This window comes from Trichoderma aggressivum (assembly GCF_033847375.1).
Source record: "Trichoderma aggressivum f. europaeum strain CBS 100526 chromosome Unknown scaffold_038, whole genome shotgun sequence".
Lineage (NCBI taxonomy): Eukaryota > Fungi > Ascomycota > Sordariomycetes > Hypocreales > Hypocreaceae > Trichoderma > Trichoderma aggressivum.
Genome location: NW_026946404.1, coordinates 153,187 through 180,071, shown reverse-complemented (window position 1 = coordinate 180,071; position 26,885 = coordinate 153,187). Strand labels below are relative to the sequence as shown.

The window sequence follows — 26,885 nt, the reverse complement described above, 5'->3', positions numbered from 1 at the left end:
CAATGGCATTGGCCTGGCTATGAGAAAAGTGGCTTGAGAATGTAACGTGGAATTTTGACCCCCAACAGTATGGACAAATGAGCTCGCGGGGGTTTGAAGCAGTTGATGCACCATTGTGTTGACTGGGGAAGAATTGGTACACTCAATATTACAATCGTCTCTCTACATTATCCGGATTACAATCTATATCTCGAGACTCTCAATCGCCCCTTTCAGAGCCGAAAAGTTGACCTATCGCAGAATTGTCGTGTCTTCCGCATAATCTCCAACCCCGCTGCGCGGCGACGAATAACTTCCCCGCCATGGAGACATGAATGATGGTGGGGGAGGGGCAATTCTGTGAACAAGTTGACGTTCAAGCAGTGAGACGGCGATGTCTTTGTTTCCATGAAGATATAAAGGCAAAATACATACGCTACAGCAGTCTGAATCTGCCTCACAACACACACTTGACCACATATGGTTGGAGCAAACAGGGGACGCCTAAAGGGATACACGGAAACGACATATGGTGTATAAATGACAAACTGAAGAATTATCCATTATACTGCTATACATACTCTACTAATAGGAGATATCTATGTATTGTGATGGTAGACTTGAAATAGCCAGATCTGACTTCCTTGGCCAAAATCATGATGCCATTTGCTGAAATGCTGCCATCATATCGGCCATTGCCTGCGCCCCGTCGTCGGAAAATAGCATCTTGGAGTTTTGCCACGTTTCTTCTGCTTCTCGTTTAGATCTTTCAAACATCTTTTGGTCAAATTCCGAGACCAGAGGTGTCATGATTTGTTGAAACTCTGCAGCATTCTCAGCCTTATCCCACGATTGGATGATTGCATTCGCAAGATCCATTGAGTCCCACAACGCAAGGTTGACACCTTCCCCTGCCCATGGCATCATCAAATGAGCTGCATCACCAATGATGGCAACACCCGGTTGTGACTCCCATGTATGGCCAATAGGGAGCATGTACAGCGGCTTTGGCTCGGACGGCTGGGTCGCGTTTGGTGTAACCAGCGTCTCATCGACGGCAGTGGAAATGAGATCTTTGACTTGCTCACTCCATGTACCAAAAAGATCCGGACTGTCTACCAACGCCCTTTTCAGGTTTCTGGCATCGAGGACTACCGAAGGTGCGCAAAACGGAGTTTCATCTTCTGTCGAGACTCCAATGTATAGCCGAATGGAGTTTTGTACCCCACGATGGCTTATAACACCCCTTTTACTGCCGAGAATGAAGCACGAACCAGAGCCTACCAGGGTAGACAAAGCAGGAAAGCGAGTTGTGGCGTTGAGTATGTCTAACGTGAGATATTGGATGCCTCCGTAGTAGGGTTGAACGGTTGTTATGAGATTGCGAATCTTGGACCAAGCCCCATCTGCGCCGACCACGAAATCGTGCTCAAAGATTCCGTTGGCATCAAAATCAAGGGAAATCCGGTTCGTAGATGTTCGGTAGGCTCTGAGTAGCTTGCACTCCCATCTTATATGCTCGGCGGGTATGGACGCGAGCAACAAGTGCGTGAGTGTGCTACGCGCAATTTCGGGGCGACCTTGAGGCCCTGGACCTCCATTATCTCTATGAGTTACCCGGGCATGCTTATTCATGACGATGAGCTCTTCACTGCAGTCAAGTATATGCTTCTGGAAGTCTTCCCACAGACCACAGGCACGTATGGCTGTTATGCCAGACTCTTGATGAAGATCTAGCATGCCGGATGGTGTCAGAAGAGTCGAATCATCGGGTTTATCCCGAAGTTCATAGAGCATGAACGGAATCCCATGTTTATGGAGGAGAACGCCAAGACAGAGACCGGATGGCCCTCCGCCAACAATGGCGATGCTGGGACGTGAATCTGAGGCTGACATGGCGTGGATGTTGTTCAGAAAGCGACGAATAGCTGCTAAATGAGAGCATATTCTGACAGTTCAGCTACAACATCTCCTCTGGAGTCCCTTGATTTAAATAGCTACAGCTGAAATCCTTCATCGTGTCCTTTCGGTATAGATTCAAGTTCACCAGTGCTGTCTTTTTCACATCTACTTACTGAGATATCAAATAGCATACGTAACCAGACACGTTGACTCTACTGAAAAGCACCTTCAATCGGTATCATCTGGACAACTTCGGACACGAGGCATGAACAAGATCCTGATCAATGCCTCTTCACGTGACCTCGGGCGCTCGTCCGGGCGCTCTCGGACCCGAAGCCGGTATCGGCGGAATTATTTCGGATGGCCGAAGTCTCTCGGATTAAAGCATTGTATGGCTGTCTTTTGAGGCATCGTGACAGAAGTTTTGACAATACTGGAAGTGTTGGTTGCGTGAAGATGGCCATGATGTCAGTAATTTGTATTTAGATTAAGATACTGTGTTTGACTCTTGATATGTAAATTACTATATATATTCCTAAGCTCAGATCATGTCCCATTCGCTTCGCTCTACAGCTGCAGCTGCAATCGACTGGGCATGAACACGTGTGCCCAATCTCTCCTCCTTCATCCCTCAAATCTACATACAGACTCTGCGCAATGATATCTCGTCCCCTCAGCCGACTTCGCAAAAATCTGCTCGGCAGAACCCTGGCCACACAATCAAGTGGTCAGGGAAGAGCAGCCGGCACGAAAGATTGGTCGGCGGCCCAGTATCTCAAGTTCGCTGAGCAGCGCACCCGGCCCTCGCGTGATCTTATTGCTCAAGTGCCTCTGGCATCGCCAACTCGAATCATCGATATCGGATGCGGCCCTGGCAATTCGACCGAAGTTCTTGCCAAACAATGGCCAAACGCACGTATTTCGGGCATGGATTCCTCGCCCGACATGATTGAGACTGCACGCAAGGCACTACCTAACCTGGACTTTACTGTGGCGGATCTGAAGAATTATACGCCAGAAGGGCCGGTTGACCTTCTCTTTTCCAATGCCGTCTTTCAGTGGATCAGCTTTGAGGACAGGATCCCCATCATCAGCCGGCTGATTGAATCCCTCAAGCCTGGAGGTGTTTTTGCATTCCAGGTTCCCGACAACCACACTGAGCAAACTCATGCAGCCATGCGTGCAGTTGCCGAGAACGGTCCTTGGTCAGAGACGCTTGGACGTCTCAAGCCAGCACTGGGACCCTTCCAGACGCCTCTTGAGCTTTACAATGGACTGAAACCACTGTGTTCTTCAATAGATGTGTGGCATACGCATTACCAGCATCCTTTGGGCGGCCACCAGGAGATTGTTGAATGGGTCAAGGGCACGGGATTACGGCCCTTTATCGATCCGCTCGATCCTGAGCAGAAGGAAGGATTTCTAGCGGCGTACCTGGAGAAGCTCAAGGGGCTTTACCCCAGTTGCGATGATGGAACAGTCTTGTTGCGATATCCTCGACTATTTTTTGTTGCTGTCCGCGCTTGAGTTTGGCACGAGCATTGTATCTATCTACACGAGCCTAGTTTGATTCATACAAATACAACTTTTGAAACGAACAATATGCTAAACTTTGGCGAAAAATGCGCGATTCTTTCGGAACCTAGCAACTGCCACGAGAGCCGTAGCACCTAGTCCCATGCAGCCTGCGTACGTGATTGCGGGCCTGTATGCCTTGAATCCGCTTCCTGTCCCTCCGTAGGCGTCGAGAAGGTATCCAGCGATTGGAGAACCCTAACGTTGTTAGCAACTTGAGTTGTATATCGATGCTGTGGATGGGTTATAGGGGCTTACCATGAGATATCCACCGCCCCAACCTGTAACAATCATGGCCATGGCCACAGACACTCTCTGAGACCCAAAGACATTGCCCACTACCGTAGGCATGGTGGAAAAGAAGCCACCGTTAGCCGCGCCGTTGATAACAACGAAAACAATCAGCGGAGCCAGAGTGGTCGAAGCAGGCCATATCGCCAACATCGTGACGGCGTTGATCAACAGAGAGAATAATAATACGTTAAGAGCGCCAAATCTGTCACAGAGGAAGCCACAGAGTATTCTACCCGCGGCGGACGAGAGGTTGAAGCCCGCCAGTAGACCAGCACCGGTTGATGCAGACAGACCGACTGACCTGCTGTAGAGCGGAATAAAGAACGCGGGAACCAAGAGTGGGAAAGTCGCAACCGCTCCAGCAGCAAATATGATTACGAACCCGAAATCGCGGAAAAGACGCCTGAACACATACGCTGTTAGCTTAGGGATTGAGCCCCCCGGACGATTCGTCTCACCATTCGATGAAGACTGCAGTCTTGACTGGCGATCTCTCTTTCACTAGCCATGCCGCAGGGAGACCGGTGGCCAGCGTCACCAATCCAAGAACTCGATACGCCCATGCAGTTCCATGACGCTGGATTACTGCATCCAAAAGAAAGCTTGTTGTCGCTCCACCAAAGCCTCCCCCGGCGAATACGATGCCGTTTGCCAGCCCCCTCTTCTTGCTGAAATATTGTGCCGGGGTAGCAGATACAGCCATGAAGCAGAGGCTCATCCCAAGACCAAGTGTAACGCCAGAGGTGACGAATAATCCTGCGAGGCTGGAGACTGCGAAGCTGCTCACTATCTCAGACATGCCGAGGAGAAAAATTCCTAGCAAGGCTGTTCGCTGTGCCCCAATCGCTCGGATGATGCGCGCGTTGAGAATAGCCATGCAGGAGATGAGGGCGATGGCTAATGAACCAACGTAAGACAGGGTTGCAGGAGTTGAAAGTCCCTTTTCCACAAGAGCTCCTTGGATCACTCCCCAACTATAGCCCATTCCTACAAACTATGAATGGATTCGTATCAGTGATGTAACCTTACCCAACTACGCATCATGTTGGAGATCTAGATATGTACTCACCCACCATGAGATGATGGCACAAGCACCCACGACGACCCAACCATATCCCCCATCCGGCACGACCGAGTCTGCTAGACGAGAAGCTTCCAAGACATCGTCAGATGAAGAGGTTTGAGACTCGTCAACGGTTGCATTGTTGTGAAACCGGTTGTGCCCGGATGCGTTACTCTGTATGGGCAGCTCAACGAGCTCAACCGCGGTGGTCGTTGAAGTCGCCATTGTGATGGAAAATAAGATACAACAATGCTGTGTTTCTCACCAGGACACAGACTTTATATCAACGGCCAGCTGTGTTTTTTTTTTTTTTTTGCTGATAATCGCTATAGGCCGTGGTGAATTCTTAGGCCGAGCGGTCCACATCCTCGTACGCCCTCTGCTTGACAAGATTCGGAGACAAAAATTGGAGCAGCGTTGGTGGCGCCCTTATGCCGGTATTGAATGAGCCGAGGACGGACGCAAGCCAGAGATGAGTCAGCAATCGGTTATTCGTTGCTTTTTGCAATGTACGTTGCTTTTGAATAGATAAAGTGAGATTGCTCTTATACGCTTTGGCATCGGCTGTGGGCTCAGATCCCGGTGTGGGATAGGTACACGTGTACTCGTATGTGGACGGATGGGTCACTTATTGTTATGATGATGAGCAAGCACTAAAGCTGTGAAGCAAAATGAGTAAGTTCACTCAATTGTTCATGTTCTTTTATTCATCTGCCTGTATTGGCATATTTTTGTACAAGGCCATCCCTGGTGCCTGTCAAATTATGTCGCTAAAATGTTCACAGAAATGCAATCGTCATCTTCGCTCTCAACCCTGAAACGGAGTCTCAAAGGGCCTCTCTGCCTGGGGCGTAATGCGAGCAAGGTGTCGCCTCTGTCCGTTCTCCCAATCCACAAGGGCGCTGTGCTGGGTGACTCTGTTGTCCCAAACAACAACGGTCCTGTCCTCCCACTTGACACGAGCCTGGAAATCGGCGCCTAGAGCTAGATGGTCATACAGGAACTTGAGAAGAGTGTCGGACTCTTCCTTCTTAAGGCCAACAATGTCGCGAGTGACTACGAAGTGAATGTTAGCTATCCGGATTTTATGATAGCCTAGCCAGTGTTTAGGGCACACGAGACTTACACTGAGGGTTGACGTAAATGGCCTTCTCTCCCGTAGCAGGGTGAGTTCGGATGATGGGGTGAGTATGAACAACAGGGTCTCGTCGCTTGATGCTGTTGCGAGCAGCGGCGGCGTTGACCTGTTCAATACCCGAGTGGGTGGCCTGGAGGCCGTGCAGACGCTCCTGGAAGAGAGGGCTGAGTCGCTTGTAAGCAGTGACGGCATCGGTGAAGATGGTGTCGCCTCCAGTCTCGGGCTTGTCCAGGATGTACAAGAAGGTGGTTCCGGGAGGCTGAGCCTCGTATGAAACATCAGAGTGCCATGCCACAGAGCTGGTTCTGGTCTTGAAGTAGTCCAAGTGGCCCTTGTCGTTCACGCCACGGTGGACGAGGTGAACCTCGGGATAGTTCTCAGGGGAGCCGGAGGTGGGATGAATGTGGTGACGTCCAAAGTATGAGCCGAACTTGAGGGCATCGGCGATGGGAAGATCAGCAAAGTCCTGGTCCCGGAAGGCCACAACCTTGCGAGTGGCGACGTAGTGAGCCAGCTCATCTTTGCCGGCGTCGCTGAGAGAGGACAGCTGGATGCCTCTCACTTCTGAGCCGATGGAGGGAGTGAGCTCCGTGACCTTGACTCCGCTGGGAAGAAGATTGGGGTACGAGGTATCGGCGTCCTTGCCGTGCTCGTAGTGCTCAAAAGGCTGAAGAGGAGGGTACTTTTGCTCTGGGTTCCATGTTGGGAGGTAGTGAGGGTACTGTACATGTCGCGTGAGTATAAGGGCCCGTTACACCATTCGATTGAATAAACTCACCTTGGCAGCAGGGCCGCCAGCCTTGCCCTCCTCGGCGTCCTTGTCAATGTAGGTCAAGTCAATTTCCTTGTACTGTCCAAGATCCAGCTTATAGACGGATGCCGGAACAGGGCCGTTGTTGCTGGTAGTAGTAGTAGTCTCGACCAATGCGGGAGCCATTTTGTATGTGATTTTGCCCTTTTCCCAAGATTCTCACGGAGATAATAAGACAATTCGCTTCCACTGGCCCGTTGGGCACTGTCCTCTTTATACGTTTGCCCAACCTGCGTGTCTTCCCCTCTCTGTCGCGGCCCATCGGTCTCATTTCATCGGCATCGGGCGAACCCCACCCCCACAATGGCATGCATCGTGAACTCTATGGCGAATTGGCGAATCATCCAATCATCCAGTATGCGACTTGTCTGATCTTCGGGTTTTGTGTTTTAGCAGATAAGTGATGTTAATTGGTACCTCTCTTGTCTGCGGCGTTTGGAGGGCGCCGCTGTATCGCACTACCACAGACGATCTGTACGGTGTTGATGCTATTGATAGTGCGAATCACGCAATCCAGCTTATACAGTGTAATCGCTGCAGCAGTTGCACGACCACGAAGCACGCAATATACGTTCTTTTCTTGGCTGATTACGTTTACATGCTAAATCTTCAGCTATAGGCTCTTTCATTGTCCCGATTGCGGCAGCGGGTCATCGCTAAACGGATCTCGTCATGTCTCTGATTGTTGACTGGCACTTGAGGTCCACAGAGCTGGGTTATCGCTTCTGTGTATGCGCTCCAAAAAGGAAAGTCGAATTACAAATATGCCCTGAGATTTGAGCTATTTCTTACGAGTAATCAGATTCAGCTAGCGGAATTGGGTGCGATAGGTGCGTATCGGATCCCAATGTGCAGCCATAATAAGAGATGGCAGCCTGAAGTTTTGTCATGAAGCAATGACGACATATCAGGGCATCTGCCGAGAGCCCGAGAGGTCGACATTGCCCACGATCTTCGAAGGTAATATCGTGGTGGTCCTAATATGATCAAAATTTATTTGTTTGACTTTCTACGGAGAAAGGAAGAGTAAAAGTGATTGATTGCCATTCATGGAAGCCTAGCATCAATCGAGTCCCAAAGCCGCGAAAACGGAGACATGCATTATCAAGTGGAAGGGAACCATGTCGCATTTCGCAGCGAATACCGCATATCTGGCTGAATTCTTAGTTTCTGTTTGATGGGTCCCTTCATTGCCTCATACAGCTAGAAGATGACGAACATATCTAATCTTCACTTCGTATCAACATCTTCCCCAAGTGGTTTCATGTTGCTGCGGCTCTCAGCTGATATACCTGGAAGAGGAATAGATGGTGATGATTGTATCATATTAGTACTGGGAGCCGCAAGAGCAAGGAGTTCCCAAGCCGTTTGCGCATATTATTTATATACCCAGAGAGCTTCCATTGATGAAACAAATGGCCGATAAGGGAAATGTAGACATATGTGTAATGGATCGCGGAGAATGGGGGCGGCTTACTTCATGTCTGCAGAGGAAAGCTCGACTTCATTTACGGTTATAAGCGGGAAATTAGACTTGTCCATGTGGCAGAAGCACAAGCGACCGGTTAATTCAATTCATGCAATGCCATTCAGCCACACCTGTGATGATTGCATCAAACTCGCAACTTATCCACTATACCGTAGCCAACGGTTTTCTCATTGGAGCATTGAGAAATGCACAACGGCCATGACTGCCCAACGCTGAATCAATGGTAGACACATATAACTCACTAACAGCAAATATGCTTCTGATTTTCGGTAGAGCTCACAAGGATCGCTATAAGCTTACAGTAAGGGCCTGCTGGGAGTTCAATAGCAGTGGGGGCGATATTATCCATCGTGTAAACGACTTATTTTCTAGTGTTAGATCTCATGGCTTTGAGGTCTCGCGTATCCGAAGCAGCTAGGGATCTGTGCACTTAGAATGTATCCATCGGCGCGAAAAGGATATATAGTATTTCCCCGTTGTTTTACAAAAGGTTTACTACACGAGGAATATGCTTCATTATCTCTAATGTCGACCTGTTTGTTCGACACTGGCCTCAGACTGCATTCGATCTACCTGGTTCATACCAGAAGAAATTGTAAGTTGGGTAGATCTGCTCAGCGTATGTAAACCCGTGTAATAATTGACCCTGTTTCTAACTTTCATGAATTGAAGAGGACCAACTCTCAACCTATCACCCGTTTTCATTCTTTCTTTTTAGGTCAGTGTTTCCTTACCTCAAAACAACTACTTCACTCAGTGATGCTTACCTTCTTAGTACCAGCGTTTTCTCATGTTTTAAGAAGTGTGCTGTTCAAGAAGATGGTTCTATCATGTAGTATGTTCGATAGTAGCTGACAAACGCTCCCTCGGGCTACCCGTGATTATCATTCGGTTGTAGTATTGCGCAATGGGTTCTTTTGTAATCGTTAGCATCCGTGTGTATAAGAGGTGAGTATGACATCTTGAAGGTTATTATCCATCGTATTGACTACACTGGGGCGTTTACGGTGCGCATCTAATTAAGACCACAGAATACGCGATTGGTTTGCAGTTTATTGGCGACCTCCACCATGCCCACACTCCGATGGGACTGCGAGGGTGCGTTTGCCACTGCCGTGCCTCTCTGGCCAAGAAAAGATTTGAACTCCTGTGATATAAAGGATCCTCCCGAATCAGAGTACATGGCTACAGTGCTGAGATTAAGCATTGGGTTAGCAGGACCACCGCATGTTAGTCTAGGTACAGAGTAATTGAGCGAATGAAAAGCCGTGTAGGCCATGCCTGTGTGATGTCGCGCTTATATGTATCAAAATGGCATTTTCTTATATCGGCTTCTCTTCCTACGTGAGCATAATCCTCATTTGGAATATCACTGCATCGAGAACATCCCGGGCGTTAATATTCGTTGATTCTACTACAAACTCTGGATTATCGGCAAACACTTGTGTGCCCGTTACTAACCCCATCAAACAAGTATGCAGTTCTTCAAATTACTGTTTTCATCTAGCTATAAATATGAGGTTATATATATATACTCGCTGAATATCCCTCTTCTACAGCTCAATGACTTCTACATTATACATCGTTATAAAGGCATCTCAATATGGCTACCAAAACAGTTTTAGTGATTGGGGGAACTGGTGCACAAGGTGTGCCTATTGTTCAAGGTGAGTTGAATAACTCTATGGCTTTGCCCTACTATTTATTGACCTCCTCACAGAACTTGACAAACAAGGCTACCATGTGCGCGTGCTCACTCGTGATCCAGAGTCTGAACATTCACAAAGGCTCCGAAGCGTCGCACCAAGTGTCCAATACGTGATTGGGACACCTACTGATGAAGATGCACCGCGTTCCGCCTTTGCGGGAGTGGACTACGCTTTCGTCAACCTTACTAGTTTCGCCCTCGGTATTAAGAATGAGATATACTGGGGCATAACGACATTCGAGATTGCAGTGCAAAGCGGTGTAGAGCACTATGTCTGGTCATCCCTCGACAATTATGCGCTGGAGACCAAGTATGATGATGACCTGCGCTGTGGTCACTACTATGGTAAAGGACATGCCAAACAATGGATGTCAGCATTGCCACAGAGCCCCATGAAGTGGTCTGTTGTCTGCACTGGGCCTTACGTTGAGCAACTTTGGTACTTTCAGCATCCTAAGAAGTCGGATTCAGGCGTGTACAACTTCCGCCTGCTGACTGATGATGGTGTTATTCCATATGTATGCCTAGATGATATGGGCTATTATGTGCGACGGATATATGAGCACCCAGAAAAATCCGCCGGACTCAACCTAGACATTGGGGTCGAAGACGTCTCACTCGTGCAAATAGCTAAAGCATTCACCGATGCCACTGTTAAACCTGCAAAAGCAACTAATCTCACTATTGAACAGTGGACACAAGAGACTGGGTTGTCGGAAGAGGATATGGAGCACAGAATAGGGACTTCAACAGCACCAGGTGATCCGTCCCTGCTAACATCCCGTCGGGAGTTTTCCGCGTGGTGGAGAATTTACCAGAATTGCGGTAAAAACACCAAGCTTGGACTCTGCAAGAGGGACTACAGCCTCTTGGACGAGATTTTTCCAGGAAGGATCAAAAATTTGAAGCAGTGGATGGAGAAAGTGGGTTATGATGGTAATGCTACGCGTACTTTTGAGGCTGGTATCCCGTGGGGCATGTAAATCCTGAATACCTCTGCGAGCTAATAGCAGTGTGAATGAGAATCTGATTCAGCTGATTCGTTGTATCCCCGGTTGTTCATCTTCTGAGGCACCTTTATGTATACACAAAATTATCCATGGAAGCCCTCTCTACTGGTCTGCAAAAAGCGTGCCATTGAGATACTTGAGACCAGTATCCACCGCCACGGTAACCACCCTCTTTCCAGGACCCAGCTCTTTAGCTAGCTGTATTGCGGCAACAATATTGATCCCAGTTGAAGTTCCAACAAGCATTCCTTCTTCTTTAGCCAAGCGGCGACACATGTCTCGAGCCTCTGCTTCAGGAATAGCACGAACTTCGTCGTATAATCGCTGATCCAGATGCGGCGGGATAATTCCAGAGCCGATGCCTTCGACGGTGTGACTTCCTTTCTGACCCTTGGTGAGCATCGGTGATTCCGCAGGCTCCAGAATTACTATTTTGGCATGAGGCTGCTTTGCTCGTAAAACACCTGCTACTCCTGTGGCCATACCGGCAGTGCCAACAGCACCACAGAAGGCGTCGATGCCATCGCTGAACTGCTCAACAAGCTCGTGTCCGATTTCCCCATAACCAACAAGTGCATCGTCGTTATGGAACTGGTTGGTATAATAATAGCCATTGGTCTTGCTAATTTCCTCCGCACGGCGTTTCAAAGAGGGAATCAGGTCAGCGGTGACCTTCCCGCCAACGCTGGGTACGATATCGACTTCTGCTCCCAACGCGGCCATTGTGCGTAACTTTTCGACTGAAAAGGCGTCGGAACAGACGACCAAGAAGCAATATCCCTTGACAGCAGATATGAGGGCTAATGACGCCCCTGTACTGCCACCGGTGGCTTCAACAATGGTCATACCAGCTTTCAAGTCTCCCCGTCGCTCCGCCTCTTCTACCATAGACCTTGCCATGCGGTCCTTGTAGCTCCCGGTTGGATTAAAGTATTCCAGTTTGACGAAGACTTCTGCAGCATCTTTTGGCACAACATTGTTAAGGCGCACCACCGGGGTGTTGCCAATTGCACTCAAGATGCTGTTGACTGGTTTCGGGAGAGTCGAACTCATGTTGAAAGAAGAGACAAGGTTGTCAAAGGTGAGGAAAGCGAAAAGAGGTGTTCCGATGAGGATATATAAATATTTTGAGTCGAGAAAGAAGAAGCGCAATCACAGACGAAACATGAATGACTCTGATCCCATCAATGTATCGGAGATTTGGAAAAACGATGAGTTATGCTTGACACAACCGAGGAATCTACTTCTCTCCACTCTTCAGACTATCTCCTGCACAGCGCCCTACTCATGACATTGACACCACCATTATCGCGTTATATATACTTATATTTATTAGCTCTTGTTCAAATGAATGTTGACATGCCACTGTGGAACTCGGCATTCTTTGTTGTTCAAGTGTCTATATGGGCACAAAACATCCGTCCGTATCTAGGGAAGTGTCATCTCGAGGCCACCTCCAACATATTATGCTACCTTTCAAATCAGCAGTACCTTAGCATGTATAAATAAAGACAAAGCGACTCAGCAATACACAACCAACTCCTTCAACAGCGAAGCGCATAATAAATTAAGCATAGCATTAGCGCCCTCTGCCATTGCATTCCACTTGAGATGTGTCATTCATCCTTAGTCCCCGCTCATCGGAAGAAAACAGAGTCCTGGCATATGATACCAACTAGGATGAGTCTACGGTATGCGGGTTAGAAGTTTTGGACTAATCCTCATTCGCTACAAGAAACGCTAGACTCCGTGAGGATTGTACCAAAAGATATTGATTTGCTTTTGCTAAGCCGACAGAGAGCGTGATTGGTAAAGAAGAAAAATATGCATTATGTAGTAAACTAATATATGTTAAATGGCGAAACTGCTCCGCAGTCATAGCCTCATTATATAATACGTCGTTGTATCTTTGTGTCGTATTTGGTGAAGATAATTAAGTGGAATCAAATTGCTGCTGGCCGCGTTCTTCCTTGTCGAGAGTCAACTCTTCTGTGCCTAGAGAACTCAGGAAACCTAACACACAGGCTCCCGTCATGGCGAAGAATATGGCTCTGAATGCTTCCGAATATGTTTTTTGAATGGCTAGGAGCGATTCAGCCGGTATATCAAGCGTTCTTAATTTTGGAATAAACCCAATCGCCATGTTCGCATCCCCGAGTTGTTGGAGCTCTGCTGGCAGATATGGGATAATTTTGGAAATAGATGGCTCAAATACATTGCTGAAAACGGAGGAGCTAATAGCAAGCCCTACGAGCCCACCGAGCAATCGAAGAAACATCATGAGGCCAATTACAAACCCAGTATCATTAATGTTGGCCACACTAGCTTGAATCGGGAGCTGAGGCACCCGTAGAAGAGCGCCGACACCCCATCCCCACATAATGGGAATGCCGAAACCCATGGCCTTGGATGAAGATACGCTTAGTAGAGCCAGTTGTCCTGTTCCAAGAGTCACAAGGAGCCAAGAGATCCAGATGCTCCATCTATAACCCTTGAGAGGGCCGACCAATGCAGCCGATGACCCAGCGGCTAAAACACTAGCAACACTCGTTGGAAGCAGAGTCAATGCAGAGTGGATGAGAGTTTCATTCTTGACTGCTTGGTAGAAGAAAGGAAGGTATTGCATCAGGGAAAAGAGTATCATTCCGTGAAAAAAGGTGCCGATAAGTGTAGCCGATGCAGTTCGTGGATAGAAAAGGCGGTGCGGAATGATGGGCATCAATGGTTTGGACTCGTACCAAGCGAATACGATAAGGCCAAAGGCTCCAATCAGGAATGGAAACAGAGTCTTCCATGAGCCCCATGGATAAAGCGTGCCCGCCCAACTTAATGGCAAGACGAATAGTGTGCAAGATGATGTAAAAAGAGCAATGCCTACCCAGTCAAGTTGTTTCGTCCTCTGTATCAAAGGGCTGTCTATCCTCTTTAGCTTGAGGCAAAAGAGCACAAGAGGATACGCCACACCAAGGCATGGAAGGTTAATCCAGCCAATCCATCTCCAAGAAGCATACTGACAGAGGAGTGCTCCAAGAGATGGGCCGAGAATGCTTCCCACCGCAGTCGGAATAGCCATAATTCCAAGATACGTCGGTCGCTCCTTGAGCACGGTCATATCAGCGACAATGATTTCGCCGAGGACATCCAAGCCTCCACCTCCCAAGCCTTGGAGGAGGCGTCCACTGATAATCGCTGGCATATTAGGTGCTAGCCCGAAGACAATAGATCCAACAGCAAAGAAGAAGAAGGCAACTTGAAATAGACCTTTGCGGCCATAAATATCGGATAAGCTGGTGTATAGCGGTTGTGTGACGACAGTGGCTAGGAGGAAGGCAATGCCAGCCCAGAATGATTGAAGAGTCGTACCATGAAGTTGCTCCGCAATAGACTACAAACTAGTCAGCAATTCTGCACCAAAAGTCTGTAGTAAGGATAGACTGGGGCAGCGTTTCAATAACAGCTGTTCTCTCGGTAGCTCCGGGTATGCTAATAGGTGAAACGGAATCAAGAGTTGCGTACCGGTATTGCCACTGAGAGGCCGGTAGAATCAAGGGCAAAAATAAAGACAACAATATTGATGGCCAAAAAAGCGAGGTAAAAATTTAGAGGCTTTCTCTCGCTTGTTTGTGCGGTGGAAGCCTCTTCACGGGCGACTTCTTCATTGGCCGCATATACATTTGCAGAAGTCTTTTCCGTGCCGTCCGCTCCATCCTGGTAGAAAGGAGATGATTCGATCTGCGGCTGGGCATCACCGCTTTGGATCATTGTTCACACTTGCCAAGCACGTATACTCCGGAGAAGAAAAAACCGCGTAGATTTACTGTTTCGGGGGATGGAGCATGGGGTGTAGCGCTATTGCTCAGTCCAAACGAAACTGATAACTATCGGGCTGCAATTGGCGCTGTTCAGAACATTACAGCAGCCCGACCAAGTACACTATAACGATGAATATTACGCAAACTGTTTTATTGGAAGAAAAAGGATCTTGAACGCGCCGGACCACTTAGACCAGCAAGACACGGCAAATGCACGTGCATTGAAGCAGGGTTCATTCTCCGAAGGAGCCAGTTTGCCGAAAAAAACAAAAAAAAAAAAAAAAAAACAAGGGCCGCAAAATGAATATGCGCGGACAAGATGGAGAAATACGCTCACCATTTTAGATGAGTTTAGTTGGGTGGGTTTGTGCGGATTGCCTGTTTCTGTATGCTGACCAGCCCTCGATTCTCTCTCTTTGCACGCCCTTTGGGAGCGTACGCGTACACTCAATGGATCAATTCCAGTGGATAGAAGTTGGCGTCGACTACCAACTCTTGATTATAATCTAGAGGACTATAGTAAGGTACCTATGATAAACACAGCCTTTCCCCCCTTCGTCTCTTCTATGATTGTCGTTAGGTGCGCTATAGATGAATGATGCCTGTCGCGCTCACATCTATTGTCCTTCAGAGGCCTCCAAAAATGAGTTCAATATGAATTGACACTATCGGCAAAATGAAGGCCGTCTTACAGAATTTCACGAAGCAAACTGAATACACGAATTCCTAGTCTATAGTGTCTATATTATTTAGCTAGGTACCTACGAGCAGCGGCTCGTCACCAATTGTTGAACCACTTAGCAACATCAGTCACTCAGTTACTTCGAACCATTTATGTATATATCCCACAAATAACACCAAACTTCCTTTTCTTGTAGGTAGTTTTCTAAAGACTCAAAGGTTGCAGTGACCAATAGCTATAATAAATCACAAATCAGATCTATTTTGGTGCAGAGCCCGGTCCCACGGGGCAGTAAACTCGTTTTGGCCGAATGCATAACCTCCGGGTCGAGTAGGCGAGCGGACGATGAGAGGAACGAGTCCTGTAGTTTCTATTACAAGAATGGGCGGTAGCCGCTTTGTTAGGCGGATGAGAAGTCAGTGATTGAGCTTGGGTGCTGAAACAACGGGGGAAGATGCGTTTTACAGAGACTGTCCATCCAAGATGCGGATTTTAATGTTGAATGACCGGCTCTTGAGGGATGATTAGACTGACTGACACCATTGAGTTGAAGAGCAAGGCGCACGGAGCGAGGAAGTCCGTATAAGCCCTCCACTGAAGTCTGGGCAGCATATGATTCGTAAGCATCTCAGTTACCCATTGCTTCGATAGCCCCGGCGGCGAGCTGTATGTGTTGGGGCAGCCCAGCCTCCGAAAGAATCTCCGCGTCACCTAGGGTCTTTCGATCCCTTCCATAATAGCCTTCATCATCCAGAGAGTGGCTTGGCCTAGAGGAAGCCGAAGTCCCCATGAACTCTCTCGATATCTATCAAGGACATCCACAGGCGACGAAGTTTCGAGGACAAAGGGACGGAGAATGCAGAGGAAGAGAGACGGCGAGATCCGCCAATTAGATGGCTGCGATCCTGGAGATCACTGGAAGCCTGAAGCGCCATTTCGATATAGTTATTGCCGCCTAAACGTGTTGAATGTTTGCAAAAATCCAGGATGAACGCGTCTACGCAGCTGTAGAGGCATCACAAAATGCCAATCCCGAAAGCCCGCAGAGATATAAGGGAAAAAACAATATCATGGCCGCTTCTGCTCGCAACTTGTGGTATAAAGAGGTGTCTTAGTCTATGAAGGCTTGCTTACCTTAAAAATGATCCCAAGGTACACCAGCTTCTCACGAGTTTGAAGGAACATCCTGTAACGGAGAGCGTCTCAGGCAAGCCCAAGCCAATGCTCTGCGTCCTCGCGCTCTTCACACTCCGACAGGCATTCATCCCACAATTCGCCTAGCCTTCCACCGAGAAACACCGTAGAGTCAAGAGAATCCGTTAGGCAGAAGAATGCATCGATGACGACGCAAAACGCCAGCATCAAAGTGAGAGCCGGGCGTGCGATGGCGGGAGACCGGGGAACCATTGCTCTGAGAAGCGGATTGCATCGTGGAGAGAGTACAAGATGATACATCAAGTCAAGAAGACCTACGTGATCAAATGAACAAATACTGAGAAAGAATAGTATACGAAATGAACAAACCAAGTGTCCCAAGCTGCAGGGACCTTTGTTTACACAAACGAATAGCTCATATTTGCATCCTATTTGTGACATAGGACCGCGAGTGTGTGACAGTGCGCATAATCGAATATTGAATGTCGGGCAATCCTGTTCCCGGCGCCCCCTTCTTGTCCCATCATACCCGGGAGGATGCGGCCCGTACCGAATGCGAAAGGTCCGCAATGTGAGGCTTGATTGTGTGACGAATTAATTTCCGAGCGCACGACTAGTGATAATTTCCTAGACTCATATCATGGCGTGTGGCTACACGATACAACGCATTGATATTTTTGATGTAGCACTACAATTTACGCAACCTGCATATTGGCAGCTGTAGCTTGGTGGACTATTGCGGGCAAACACGAGATTTTGATATTCTTGGAATTCATCTAGGGGATACGCCGAGTTGATGAGTGTTGCTGCTTACAATAGCCTCGAATTATTCTGCATGATACGAGTCTGCGTAACGACACCACAGGATCAATGTGACGCAATGGACAGAGAACCATGACTGAGGGCAAAATACAATGACTTGGCGTTCAATGTATTTAGACCCTCCTAGATTAATTACAAATGCTTGCTAACATTTGCTCAAACCCCGATCAATAGGATGAAAGAGACGGCTACGTATGATAGGCTCAATAGCGGCGAATATCAATTTGCGTGAGCGTTCTCACCTGAGTCAAGTGCTACAAAGTTGTATTACCTCCAATACTGAGATCTTTGTAGGCTGTATGCATTATGTGAGCATAGGTACACAAAGATAAGAAATTTGCTTGCGACACCAACTCTTTCTAGCTTGAGGATGGTGTCACACATAGGCTAGGTAGCTTAACATGTACTTTTCAAACTCAAGTAAGGAAAGAAAACATATGCCAAGTTTGTTAAAGCGGCTTTGCTCTTGGCAGTTCTATGACCTTTGACAAGTTTAGTGTACTTTTGTTTCCTGACTTGAGTTCGGAAGAATGGACAGGTGAAAAATAACTTGAAAAATAAAAGACAAAAAAAGAAGCCTTCCGAAGAAGAAATCTAGCTGGACATGAGGGGAATTGAACCCCTGACCGTTCACATGCGAAGCGAAAATCATACCCCTAGACCACACGCCCATTTCATTACATAATCTGACGCTCAAGTCTCTAATACAGCTTTGCCGTAGTTGCTGCTGAAGAGTTTGTCGAATCGTCAAAAAAAAGAGACAGAAAAAAACTGGACCCGAGGGGAATTGAACCCCTGACCTTTCACATGCGAAGCGAAAATCATACCCCTAGACCACGAGCCCAATTATATATTAGAATCGCAGCAATATGTGGCTATACGAGTTACTCGAAATCCTGCAAAACAAAGCCAAACTTGAATAACAGCGCAGGCCAATTGATCCTTATTATAAGAAGCATGCTGTATTTGCCTACATGAGACTGATGGCATTGGGCTAGATGAATTGATCCGCTGTTGAATAGATCTGTATTTTGGCTTGTAAATTGGACCCTATAAGTCGCAACACAGCTCTTGATTCATCAAGTCACAGTCAAATAATCCTCAGCAAGGCCCAGAGATTGCGTATATTAATCCCACCCGGCATATTTATATTGAAAAGAAGGAGAAAGTATATTTATAATATCTTGACTAATTTTAATTGAAATACAAACTACCTTTAGTCTTCATCATCGTATATTCCGATGCACCAACTATAGGTCCCTTTGTAGCTAAACAAAGGAGCTCTTGATGAACGCCGCGACGCGTTCCGTGTTTTTACCCTTGTGTAACATAGTAAAGTGGTTTGCATCCTGTATACGTTTGATGGAGAGGTTACTCTCTCCCAGTAAGACATCCCAATTGTTACCTCCAAAGTTGGTTCGATTCTCCAGCAACCACCGCATTTCTCGAGGATCATCGTCTCTATACTCCGGGCGTTCATCAGTGTGCTTGCACACACCATCTTCAGCCCAGAGAATAAAGGTCTTTGGTGCCGGCGCTTTACCATCGACTGCTTTCTCCCAGGGAACTGGCTTCCACTCATCAAGAGCATCGATAAACGCAAGGAAATGAGCAAGAAGCCAGTCCGGTGCCTTGCCTGAGCCAAAAAGTCCCAGGCCGTTGATAAAGTCGAACAGCCGCGCGGGGAGTTTCTCCAGGCCGATTGGGTTGGGAGAGTCGAGGAGGATAAGGCGCTGGACGGTTTCGCCTTCTCGAGTAAATTGAATTGCCGCTTCGTAGGCACAAATGCCCCCTGCAGACCATCCACCTACGTTGTATGGCCCATGAGGCACTCTGCGTCTAACCTCTTGGACGTACAGCGATGCAAGACCCTTGAGACCAAACTGAACCAACTTCTCGGCGTCTTTGAGCCATGGGCAGTTGAGACCATACACACAGACATCTTTGCCAATTGCATCGATGGGTCCGTATGAAGTTGCGGAGCCAGAACCGTCTGGGAAGAGGAACAGCGTATAGGCCGCAGTCTTGGGGCTACCTTGTAGGAGAGTTGAAGTTGCGCGATACTGCTTCAACTCTGCGGACATCTTTGGCAAGGCTTCTTGCACGACGTGCGCGACTTCTTGCACAAGTTCTTGCTCAAGCTCTTGTTGGAAGAGGTACCGGAAGGAACTAAAGGTGGGATGAGAGATGAAGAAGTCATCCTCCAACTCGAGTTCCAACTCTTCGCGGAGACGGCCGAGCACAGTCAGTGACATTAGTGAATCCATGCCCAATTCACCAAGATCGGCGCCATCCATGATCTCGCTCGCAGAGATTCCAATCTCTTCAGCTAAAATTGCGCATATATCTTTGCCCATACTGGTAGACATAGACTCTCGCTGACTTCGAGCAGGAGGGGTAGTCGCGTTGCTAATTGACCCGAAAGGCTCACTGGTGGGGGAGGTGGTATCAAAAACACTTGACTGTTCAGAAGACTCGTCCGACGGGGACGTGTTGAAGCCAAGATGAGCAGCAAAATCTGCGAGTGTTGGGCAAGTTTCGAAGACGGACGAAGGAACATCCAGATCAAGTTCCTCGCGGAGTCGCCCAGAAATGTTGAGAGAAAGCAGCGAGTCAACCCCATAGTCTGTAAAGTCAAGATCATCTTGAACACTGGCCAGGGGAATGCCAATCTCCTCAGCCACGATCTTGCGCACAGCCTGCATAGGGTCCCTTGCAGCAGAAGCCGACTTCAAGGCCGCATCGAGCTTCATAGGCTCAATTTGGGCATTGCCAGCAACGTGGCTTAGAGGTTTAGCGATTGCCACTGTCTTGGGCACCTCTTTGACAGCAGCAGTGGTGAGGCGCGTAGTGGCTTGAGGCTCGTTTGCTGACTTTGGTGGTGGCATCGCGCTGTCGAGCACCTTTCGGGAGATACCTTGGAACTACGCAAGTTAGTGGTGGAAGATCAGATGACTAGTGAGTGAGGACCAGCTTACCTTGATATTACCGCAGACACCAACGATGCCTTCATCATCGAAGATGTAAACATCTCCGGCATAAATGGTGCCTTCGAAAGGCCGCATCCTGACATATGTACGATACGTCTTGTCTTTGTGGAACTTTCTTACAGTTCTGAAAGTCTCCCAGCCATGGTTGATGTACACTTGGTCTTTGGGAGTCTTTGAATGTCCGTTCATCAAAAACCCAGCAAGGTGACCGCAGCAATCTACCCACATGGGGTTGCAACGGAAGTTGCCCTCATCAACTTGGAACCGAACCAGAGCGGTCGCTTCAAAGTCGTTGGCGTTGATAATCGCTTCCTGCATGCCTTTATAAGCATTGCTATAATCAACCAAGCTGGAAAAGAGCTTGTAAATGACACCAGAAGAGAGGCGACTGTTGAGACCTTCATCTGCCTTCTCTTTGAGCCAATCGATGCTTCTCTCCACGTAATATTGAGGGCTCTCCCAATTCTTGAGCCAGACCTTGGGTTGACCAAAGTAAAGTGTGCTTTTAGCATGGTCGACAGTCTTGCTTCCCTTAGCATTGACACTATAAATGGACATGATTGCGGTATCGCTACCACTCATGTCGTGCTTAATATCAATTCTAAGGAGCATTTGAGGGCCCTCTTTGTGAACCAGAGGCTTATTGATAACCATGTTCTGGACATCTACCGCGTAATCTTTGAGATCCAAGCGATACTTTTCCAGGACATACATGCCCAATGTGACTCCGAAATCTGTGTACAATGACTATGCGGAAATATTAGACGGGAACCTTAAAAAACCATTGAATAAAAACGTACCGATGAGCAAACGCGATTGCCATTAACAACGTGACCATATACCACTTCATGTAACTGCTCGCTCGTGAACTCACACTCGGCAGTGATGGTGAGCTTTCCGTTGTCGACAGACTCCCTGACAATTCGATGCACCGAAGCAGTTGAGAAAGTAGATGTGGTCGCTGGCACTGGAGCAGCCTCAATTTGAGCAGGAGGATCGCCTCTCGTGAGCAACCAATCATACACATACTCAATCCAGTATCTCTTGTTCTCCCAGCTGTAAGCGGGCAGTCGCAAGACTTCTTTGCAGGCTTCAAAATCATGGTGGAAGTCATCCCATGAGATGGATAATCCTTGGCTATACAAAGTTGAGAGAGTTGAAGAGAGAGCCTGCCATCCATCTTTGTTACGCATCAAAGATGGGACAGCAATGATGTCTTGTCCCAAATTGGCTTTCACGAGCGCCGAACACACTGTGTGCGGGCCGAGCTCGATCCAGACTGTCTTGTCGGAGACTAAGCAATCATCTCTGGCCGACTGCAGAATGTCGCGGAAGTTCACGGCCTCCCTACAGTGACGGTTGATGTGCTTGGCATCGAAGAAGGTTGTCTCACCAACAAGGGAGGTCTTTCCTAAGAGAGGGCAGCCGATTGGTACGCTTGGGGAATGAAACGTAACTTGAGAAGCAATTGTTTCAAGCTCCTCCAACACAGGGTCAACCTGAGCTGAGTGGAACGCAAACGGCACATTAACCTTTGTCGCTTTGACGCCATTGGCTGCAAGCTTCTGAGAGAGGCTTTCGATGTCATCGACACGGCCACTGACAACAGTATCTTGCGGGCCGTTAACGCAAGCAATATCATAGATACTTGCGTCTAGATCTGCCTGAACTTGATCGACACTGCTTCGAATTGCCAGCATTGCGTGGCTTCCCTTGGTGCATTTGGCTTGAAGAAGGCGAGCTCTCATACCAACCAGATAGATGGTATCACTAGCCGTGAGAACGCCAGCGGCTTTCAACGCGGCGTAGTGGCCCAGACTATGGCCAAGCACGTAGGTTGGTCGCATACCCCATGATACCCAGAGGCTTGCAAGCGCCATCTGAACACATGTAGTGCCGAGTTGGACAACCAGGGGCTCAAGATCATCGATATCGACAGACCCATCAATCAGTGGCATGATTGAGGGAAACCCGTGGCGTTGTGCCAACATGTCGTAGGAGTTGATCTCATCACGAAAGGTGGCAAATTGCAACAGATGCTGGCCCATTGCGCTGTACTGTGATCCCTGGCCACTGAAGACAAAAGCGACAGGTGCTTCTGGAGAGCGTTTGTGGCTGTCTTTCTTGGCCTCTTCATTCAAGGCGCTCAGGAGTTGCTCACAGTTTGCAGCGGTGATTGCAACACGGAAAGGGTGATGCATCCGCCGAGCAGTGGTTGTGTAAGCAAGCTTGCTCAGGAAGCCTTCTGTGGACATGTTTTGCTGCACATAGGCTCTCATCTTCTCGATATTTCCTTTGAGAGATGGAATAGATTTGGCAGACAGTGTCACCACATGGGCAGTCCTAGGATCCTGGAGAGTTGAGCCTCCAGTGAGTAGTGGATAGTCCTCCAGAATCAATGCGGTGTTGCCGCCAGCTGCAGAAAAGTTGTTGACAAAGGTGCGGCGGATATTGTTAAACTCCTCTCGCCTCTTCCACTCAGTAGGCTTGAAGGCGATGTGGACGTTTCGTTCCTTCAAATCAGTCGGGAACTTGTGGTTGATCTTGCCCTTGATGCCACAATGGGGTGGAATCATGTTCTTCTCCATCATCATCAGAACCTTGATCAGTGCGGTCACACCAGATGCAGATTCAGAGTGGCCGACGTTTGCCTTTGTTGAGCCCAAATGGAGGCTTTCATGCGGCAGTCGCTTTGTCGATGGAGCAAAACAACTAAGGACAGAAGACATCTCAGTCGCATCACCGGCTTGGGTTCCGGTTCCATGCATCTCGATGTAGCTGACTTCATGAGGATGGACGCCAGTCTCACTCAGTAGCTTGGAGAAAATCTCCTCCTGAGCACCGCAGTGAGGCCTGGTAATTGACACAGACTCGGCAGAGTGATTGGTAAGAGCGCCTAGGATGACTCCTAGGATAGGATCATGGTCTGCAATTGCATCATCCAGCCTCTTCAGAACGACAGTACCGACGGCGTCTGCTCGACAATAGCCGTCGGCTGCATCGTCAAAGGTGTTGCAATTGCCTGTGAATAGAGGCATTAGCTCGTGAGACTTTATCTGCTGTGGAGGCCACACATACCTGTTGTCGAGAGAAAATGACCGCGATCCAGCCCTGCAAAGCTGTCGGGGTTTGACATGACATTTGTGCCACCCGCAATGGCCATATCGCATTCATTGCGCCAGATAGAATTACAAGCCAAGTGAATAGCCGCAAGACTGGATGAGCTGGTTGCAAAAAACTTTGTCAGTTGAATTCAAGCATCATGACTGGCATGTAGATGGCTTACCATGCAGTGTCGACACTGACTGATGGACCGCAGTACTTGAAGAAATAATTGATCTTTCCTGGGGTAAAGGCTCGATTTCCACCTTGTGTGAGTTAGCATTTGTGACGTTGAGCTCTTCTCCCTCTTTAATGAACCTAATACTTACCTGGGATGAAATAAGTGTCGACGTTCTGACCACAGCTAACTTCTCTGTAGTCGTCACTGGTCATGCCGTAGAAAACTCCAACACGGTCTCGTTGAGTCGATGGTGTTCTATCAGCAACAACACCTGCCATCTCAAGAGCCTCATACGCGGTTGCTAAAGCTAAGCGCTGCCCCGGGTCGGATTGTTCAGCTTCTTTGGGAGAGATGTTGAAGAACTTTGCATCAAACAAACCCGGTTCGTTAATCCAGCAGCCATGATTGATCTTGCTTGTGTTCTTCTTTTTCCCGGTGGGATCATAGTATAGCTCTCCGTTGTATCTGTCCGGCGGTACAGGCCGATGAACGTCAAGCCCTTGGTAAAGAAGGTCCCAGAACGATTCAATATCTGCAGATTCCGGGAATCTTCCAGACATGCCGATGATTGCTATCTTAGAGTCGCTGTGTTTAGCAGAGCTTGGGAAAGTTGGCTCAGCACCTGCCGCGATGGCTTCCATAATGCTGTCAACTACCACGACTCTTTTCGACACCACAGGTTCGAATGACGTTTTGAAACTCTGGCAAACATTGGTTGAGATTGGAAACAAGGTGCATTGGCTCATTGAGCCTACTGTCTGAAGCACTTGCTGTATGTTTCCAGCTGCCTCTCCCAGATCCAGCGGTAGGATGAGAATACCTTCAACAGCATGGTAAAGCAAGTCTGTGAATTTCTTCTCACTGAGAGACTTGCGGCTGATTGAGCTGGAAATGAATGATATCTTGCCAGATAGGTCGATGACCGATCCAACACCTTGAAGAATGTGTTCAACATCCTCGACAGAGAAAATGTGTGGTGCGTGATACGGTGCATGCACAGCAATAGGGGAAAACTTCAATATCTCTCCAAATTGCGAAGACTTCAGAAAGTGCTGCACAATTGCCGGTGGGCCACTGACAGTCCAAGAGTGCTGGCCCTTGGCACTGACATAGGGCGAGGAGAGTGGTGGAATGTTCTGTTTACTCGCACTTAGTAACTATTGGCCTCCGTATGTTTACACCACGGTATTCACTCACGGCTTTCTCTCTGTAAGACGCAATGGCCTTTTCAGCTAGTTCCAGTGGAAATTGCGACTCCGAAACAACGTATGACCAAGACGAGGTACTACCGGACTCCGGACGACCGAACAAGGCTGCCGTTCGAGCAACTAAGAGGCCAACTCTTAGCGACACGCGTACGGCGTCGACACCTGTCTGCACCAGCTCGCTGAGAGACTTTGACGAAGAAATGGCGGCTGCGGCTAATGCTCCGATGCATAATCCGGACACGTAGTTGTTCGAACCGGTTGGATACGCGTGTTGGCCATCTCCGAAGTAGCTACGCGTTGTAAGCAGTCTGGCCGCGCTGGCATAATCAAAGAGAACGTCTTACTTGAGAAAGCAGCAGATCTGATAAATAGTTGCCAGAGTGCTTTCAAATGCTGCATTCTTCTCCTTCTTTATTCCTCGAGCTACCAGATTTTGTATGCTGGAAAAAGCAGGAAACGATTGACGCTCCGCAGCCGTAAGCTGCGCTATTTCATGTCTGAGGATGTAGTTGGCTTGCTCAATGAAAGACGTCAAGTAAGGGTTGTTTTTCTTCAGGAGGAGCAGCTGTAGGTTGGACAGGCTACAGCTACTCTGATCTCCAAAAACAAACACCTGAACAGAGTCGGTGCTGGTACTGGACCCGCTGATGGTCATGCTCTCCATGGTGGAAGTTGAGTCTAACATCACGTCCGAAGAGCATAGGCCGAGCAGAAAGAATGAAAACAGAGGGATTAATCAGCTGTTTTTAATTCTCCTTCCGACGTATGACTTAAGTACTACGAGCAGGTAACACAATGTCTTTGTCACACATGATAATGTTTCCGAAGTGACCTCATAGAACTATCATACGAGGTAGCCATGACCGTTTTCAGACTCAGGAATCAGAAGAGCCGAGAGCTCGAAACTCTATTATCGGGAACGGGTTTAGTCCACGGACATGTATAGCGAATCACATTCAATATTTAAGACTAATATTGTTGAGGGACGTGATCGATCGATGGGGATCGAAGCAATGGGGATCGAAAGGTATCCCCATCTCCAGAGAAGACTACTAAACCTAAACCCTTTGATACTAGTACCGGGCAAAACAATATTGAAGTAAGACATGATACTAAGTAGCATAAGGAAATATGGGCCGTAGAATATTTGCCCATGTTGAAGAAAAAATGTGGCTAAGAGTCAAGACAAAGTAACTCAAAGTATTTGTTGATATGAGAGAAGCGTGGCTGAAGGAGTATCTCGATTAGTATGAAGTACATGGACAAACCGATATTAGCTCGAATAGAGGTGAGACCGACCTTTGGGCCGATAAACTTTCCCCTGGTCCAAAAGCAGCTCCTTTGAGTATCGCCGATTCCTTCTGGGCTGAAAGTGAAGCTAGTCTGTATCACCGGCCAACGACAGGCATTCCGTGCCCATCCGTTGCCGCCCTTGCATACCTAGATGCAAGCAGCCGAACCATCGCGTACTGTGTGGTGGACGCACAGATTCCAGCTGACTATTGCATGCATACACACGCTTATTGTCGATAGCTGTGAGATAGTCCCGGAAACATAGCAAACCGATATTTGCGGATTCGAGGAAGCAAGCCTCGGCCTTGGCATTTGTACCACGCACCTTCATCACGAGCTGATGTCTCTAATATTGATTCGGATTATAAATAGGCTCTTGGTATGGATTCCATTTTCATGGATCATGTGGTCGCAATTACAAATCGTCCCCTTGACGATCTGACCGATAACGTAAACAATATTTTTTGCTCTCCCTTCTTTCCCATGGCCTTGTGCCAGAAATACGAGTACAAGATAACCCACTGCAGAGATCACATACACCAGACAAAGATTTAGTGTGAGTACATCTCACCGACTATACCGCGATGTGTTTTCCGAGAAAAAGGTCTGGACCATGTTTTTCATTTAGTCTGGATATACGCTCTGAACAAACAGGCGTGAACACAAGAGAC

General features: G+C 48.1%; 8 protein-coding genes across 8 annotated transcripts; 2 read left to right on the top strand and 6 right to left on the bottom strand.

Moving 5' to 3' along the window:
* Positions 1–633: 633 nt before the first annotated feature.
* Positions 634–1,875, bottom strand: Triagg1_8099 (uncharacterized protein; the record flags this gene model as incomplete). Its single annotated transcript, XM_062902909.1, has 1 exon — positions 634–1,875. One exon carries the CDS (start codon positions 1,873–1,875, stop codon positions 634–636), a length of 1,242 nt encoding a protein of 413 aa, XP_062752944.1.
* A 663-nt stretch (positions 1,876–2,538) lies between these two features.
* Positions 2,539–3,408, top strand: Triagg1_8098 (uncharacterized protein; the record flags this gene model as incomplete). Its single annotated transcript, XM_062902908.1, has 1 exon — positions 2,539–3,408. One exon carries the CDS (start codon positions 2,539–2,541, stop codon positions 3,406–3,408), a length of 870 nt encoding a protein of 289 aa, XP_062752943.1.
* Positions 3,409–3,486: 78 nt separating this feature from the next.
* Positions 3,487–5,038, bottom strand: Triagg1_8097 (uncharacterized protein; the record flags this gene model as incomplete). The annotated part of the gene is made up of 4 exons (XM_062902905.1): positions 3,487–3,654; positions 3,715–4,153; positions 4,209–4,744; positions 4,820–5,038. The coding sequence occupies 4 exons, from the start codon at positions 5,036–5,038 to the stop codon at positions 3,487–3,489; spliced, it is 1,362 nt and encodes a 453-aa protein (XP_062752942.1).
* Positions 5,039–5,621: 583 nt separating this feature from the next.
* On the bottom strand, positions 5,622–6,888 carry Triagg1_8096 (uncharacterized protein; the record flags this gene model as incomplete). The annotated part of the gene is made up of 3 exons (XM_062902904.1): positions 5,622–5,869; positions 5,940–6,672; positions 6,730–6,888. The coding sequence occupies 3 exons, from the start codon at positions 6,886–6,888 to the stop codon at positions 5,622–5,624; spliced, it is 1,140 nt and encodes a 379-aa protein (XP_062752941.1).
* A 2,966-nt stretch (positions 6,889–9,854) lies between these two features.
* Positions 9,855–10,942, top strand: Triagg1_8095 (uncharacterized protein; the record flags this gene model as incomplete). Its single annotated transcript, XM_062902903.1, has 2 exons — positions 9,855–9,918; positions 9,972–10,942. The coding sequence occupies 2 exons, from the start codon at positions 9,855–9,857 to the stop codon at positions 10,940–10,942; spliced, it is 1,035 nt and encodes a 344-aa protein (XP_062752940.1).
* Positions 10,943–11,071: 129 nt separating this feature from the next.
* Triagg1_8094 (uncharacterized protein) lies at positions 11,072–12,022 on the bottom strand (the record flags this gene model as incomplete). The annotated part of the gene is made up of 1 exon (XM_062902902.1): positions 11,072–12,022. One exon carries the CDS (start codon positions 12,020–12,022, stop codon positions 11,072–11,074), a length of 951 nt encoding a protein of 316 aa, XP_062752939.1.
* Positions 12,023–12,902: 880 nt separating this feature from the next.
* Triagg1_8093 (uncharacterized protein) lies at positions 12,903–14,731 on the bottom strand (the record flags this gene model as incomplete). The annotated part of the gene is made up of 2 exons (XM_062902901.1): positions 12,903–14,354; positions 14,486–14,731. 2 exons carry the CDS (start codon positions 14,729–14,731, stop codon positions 12,903–12,905), a joined length of 1,698 nt encoding a protein of 565 aa, XP_062752938.1.
* Positions 14,732–18,708: 3,977 nt separating this feature from the next.
* On the bottom strand, positions 18,709–25,585 carry Triagg1_8092 (uncharacterized protein; the record flags this gene model as incomplete). Its single annotated transcript, XM_062902900.1, has 8 exons — positions 18,709–20,364; positions 20,419–21,177; positions 21,231–23,452; positions 23,509–23,654; positions 23,717–23,798; positions 23,862–24,849; positions 24,911–25,211; positions 25,266–25,585. 8 exons carry the CDS (start codon positions 25,583–25,585, stop codon positions 18,709–18,711), a joined length of 6,474 nt encoding a protein of 2,157 aa, XP_062752937.1.
* Between the last annotated feature and the right edge of the window lie 1,300 nt (positions 25,586–26,885).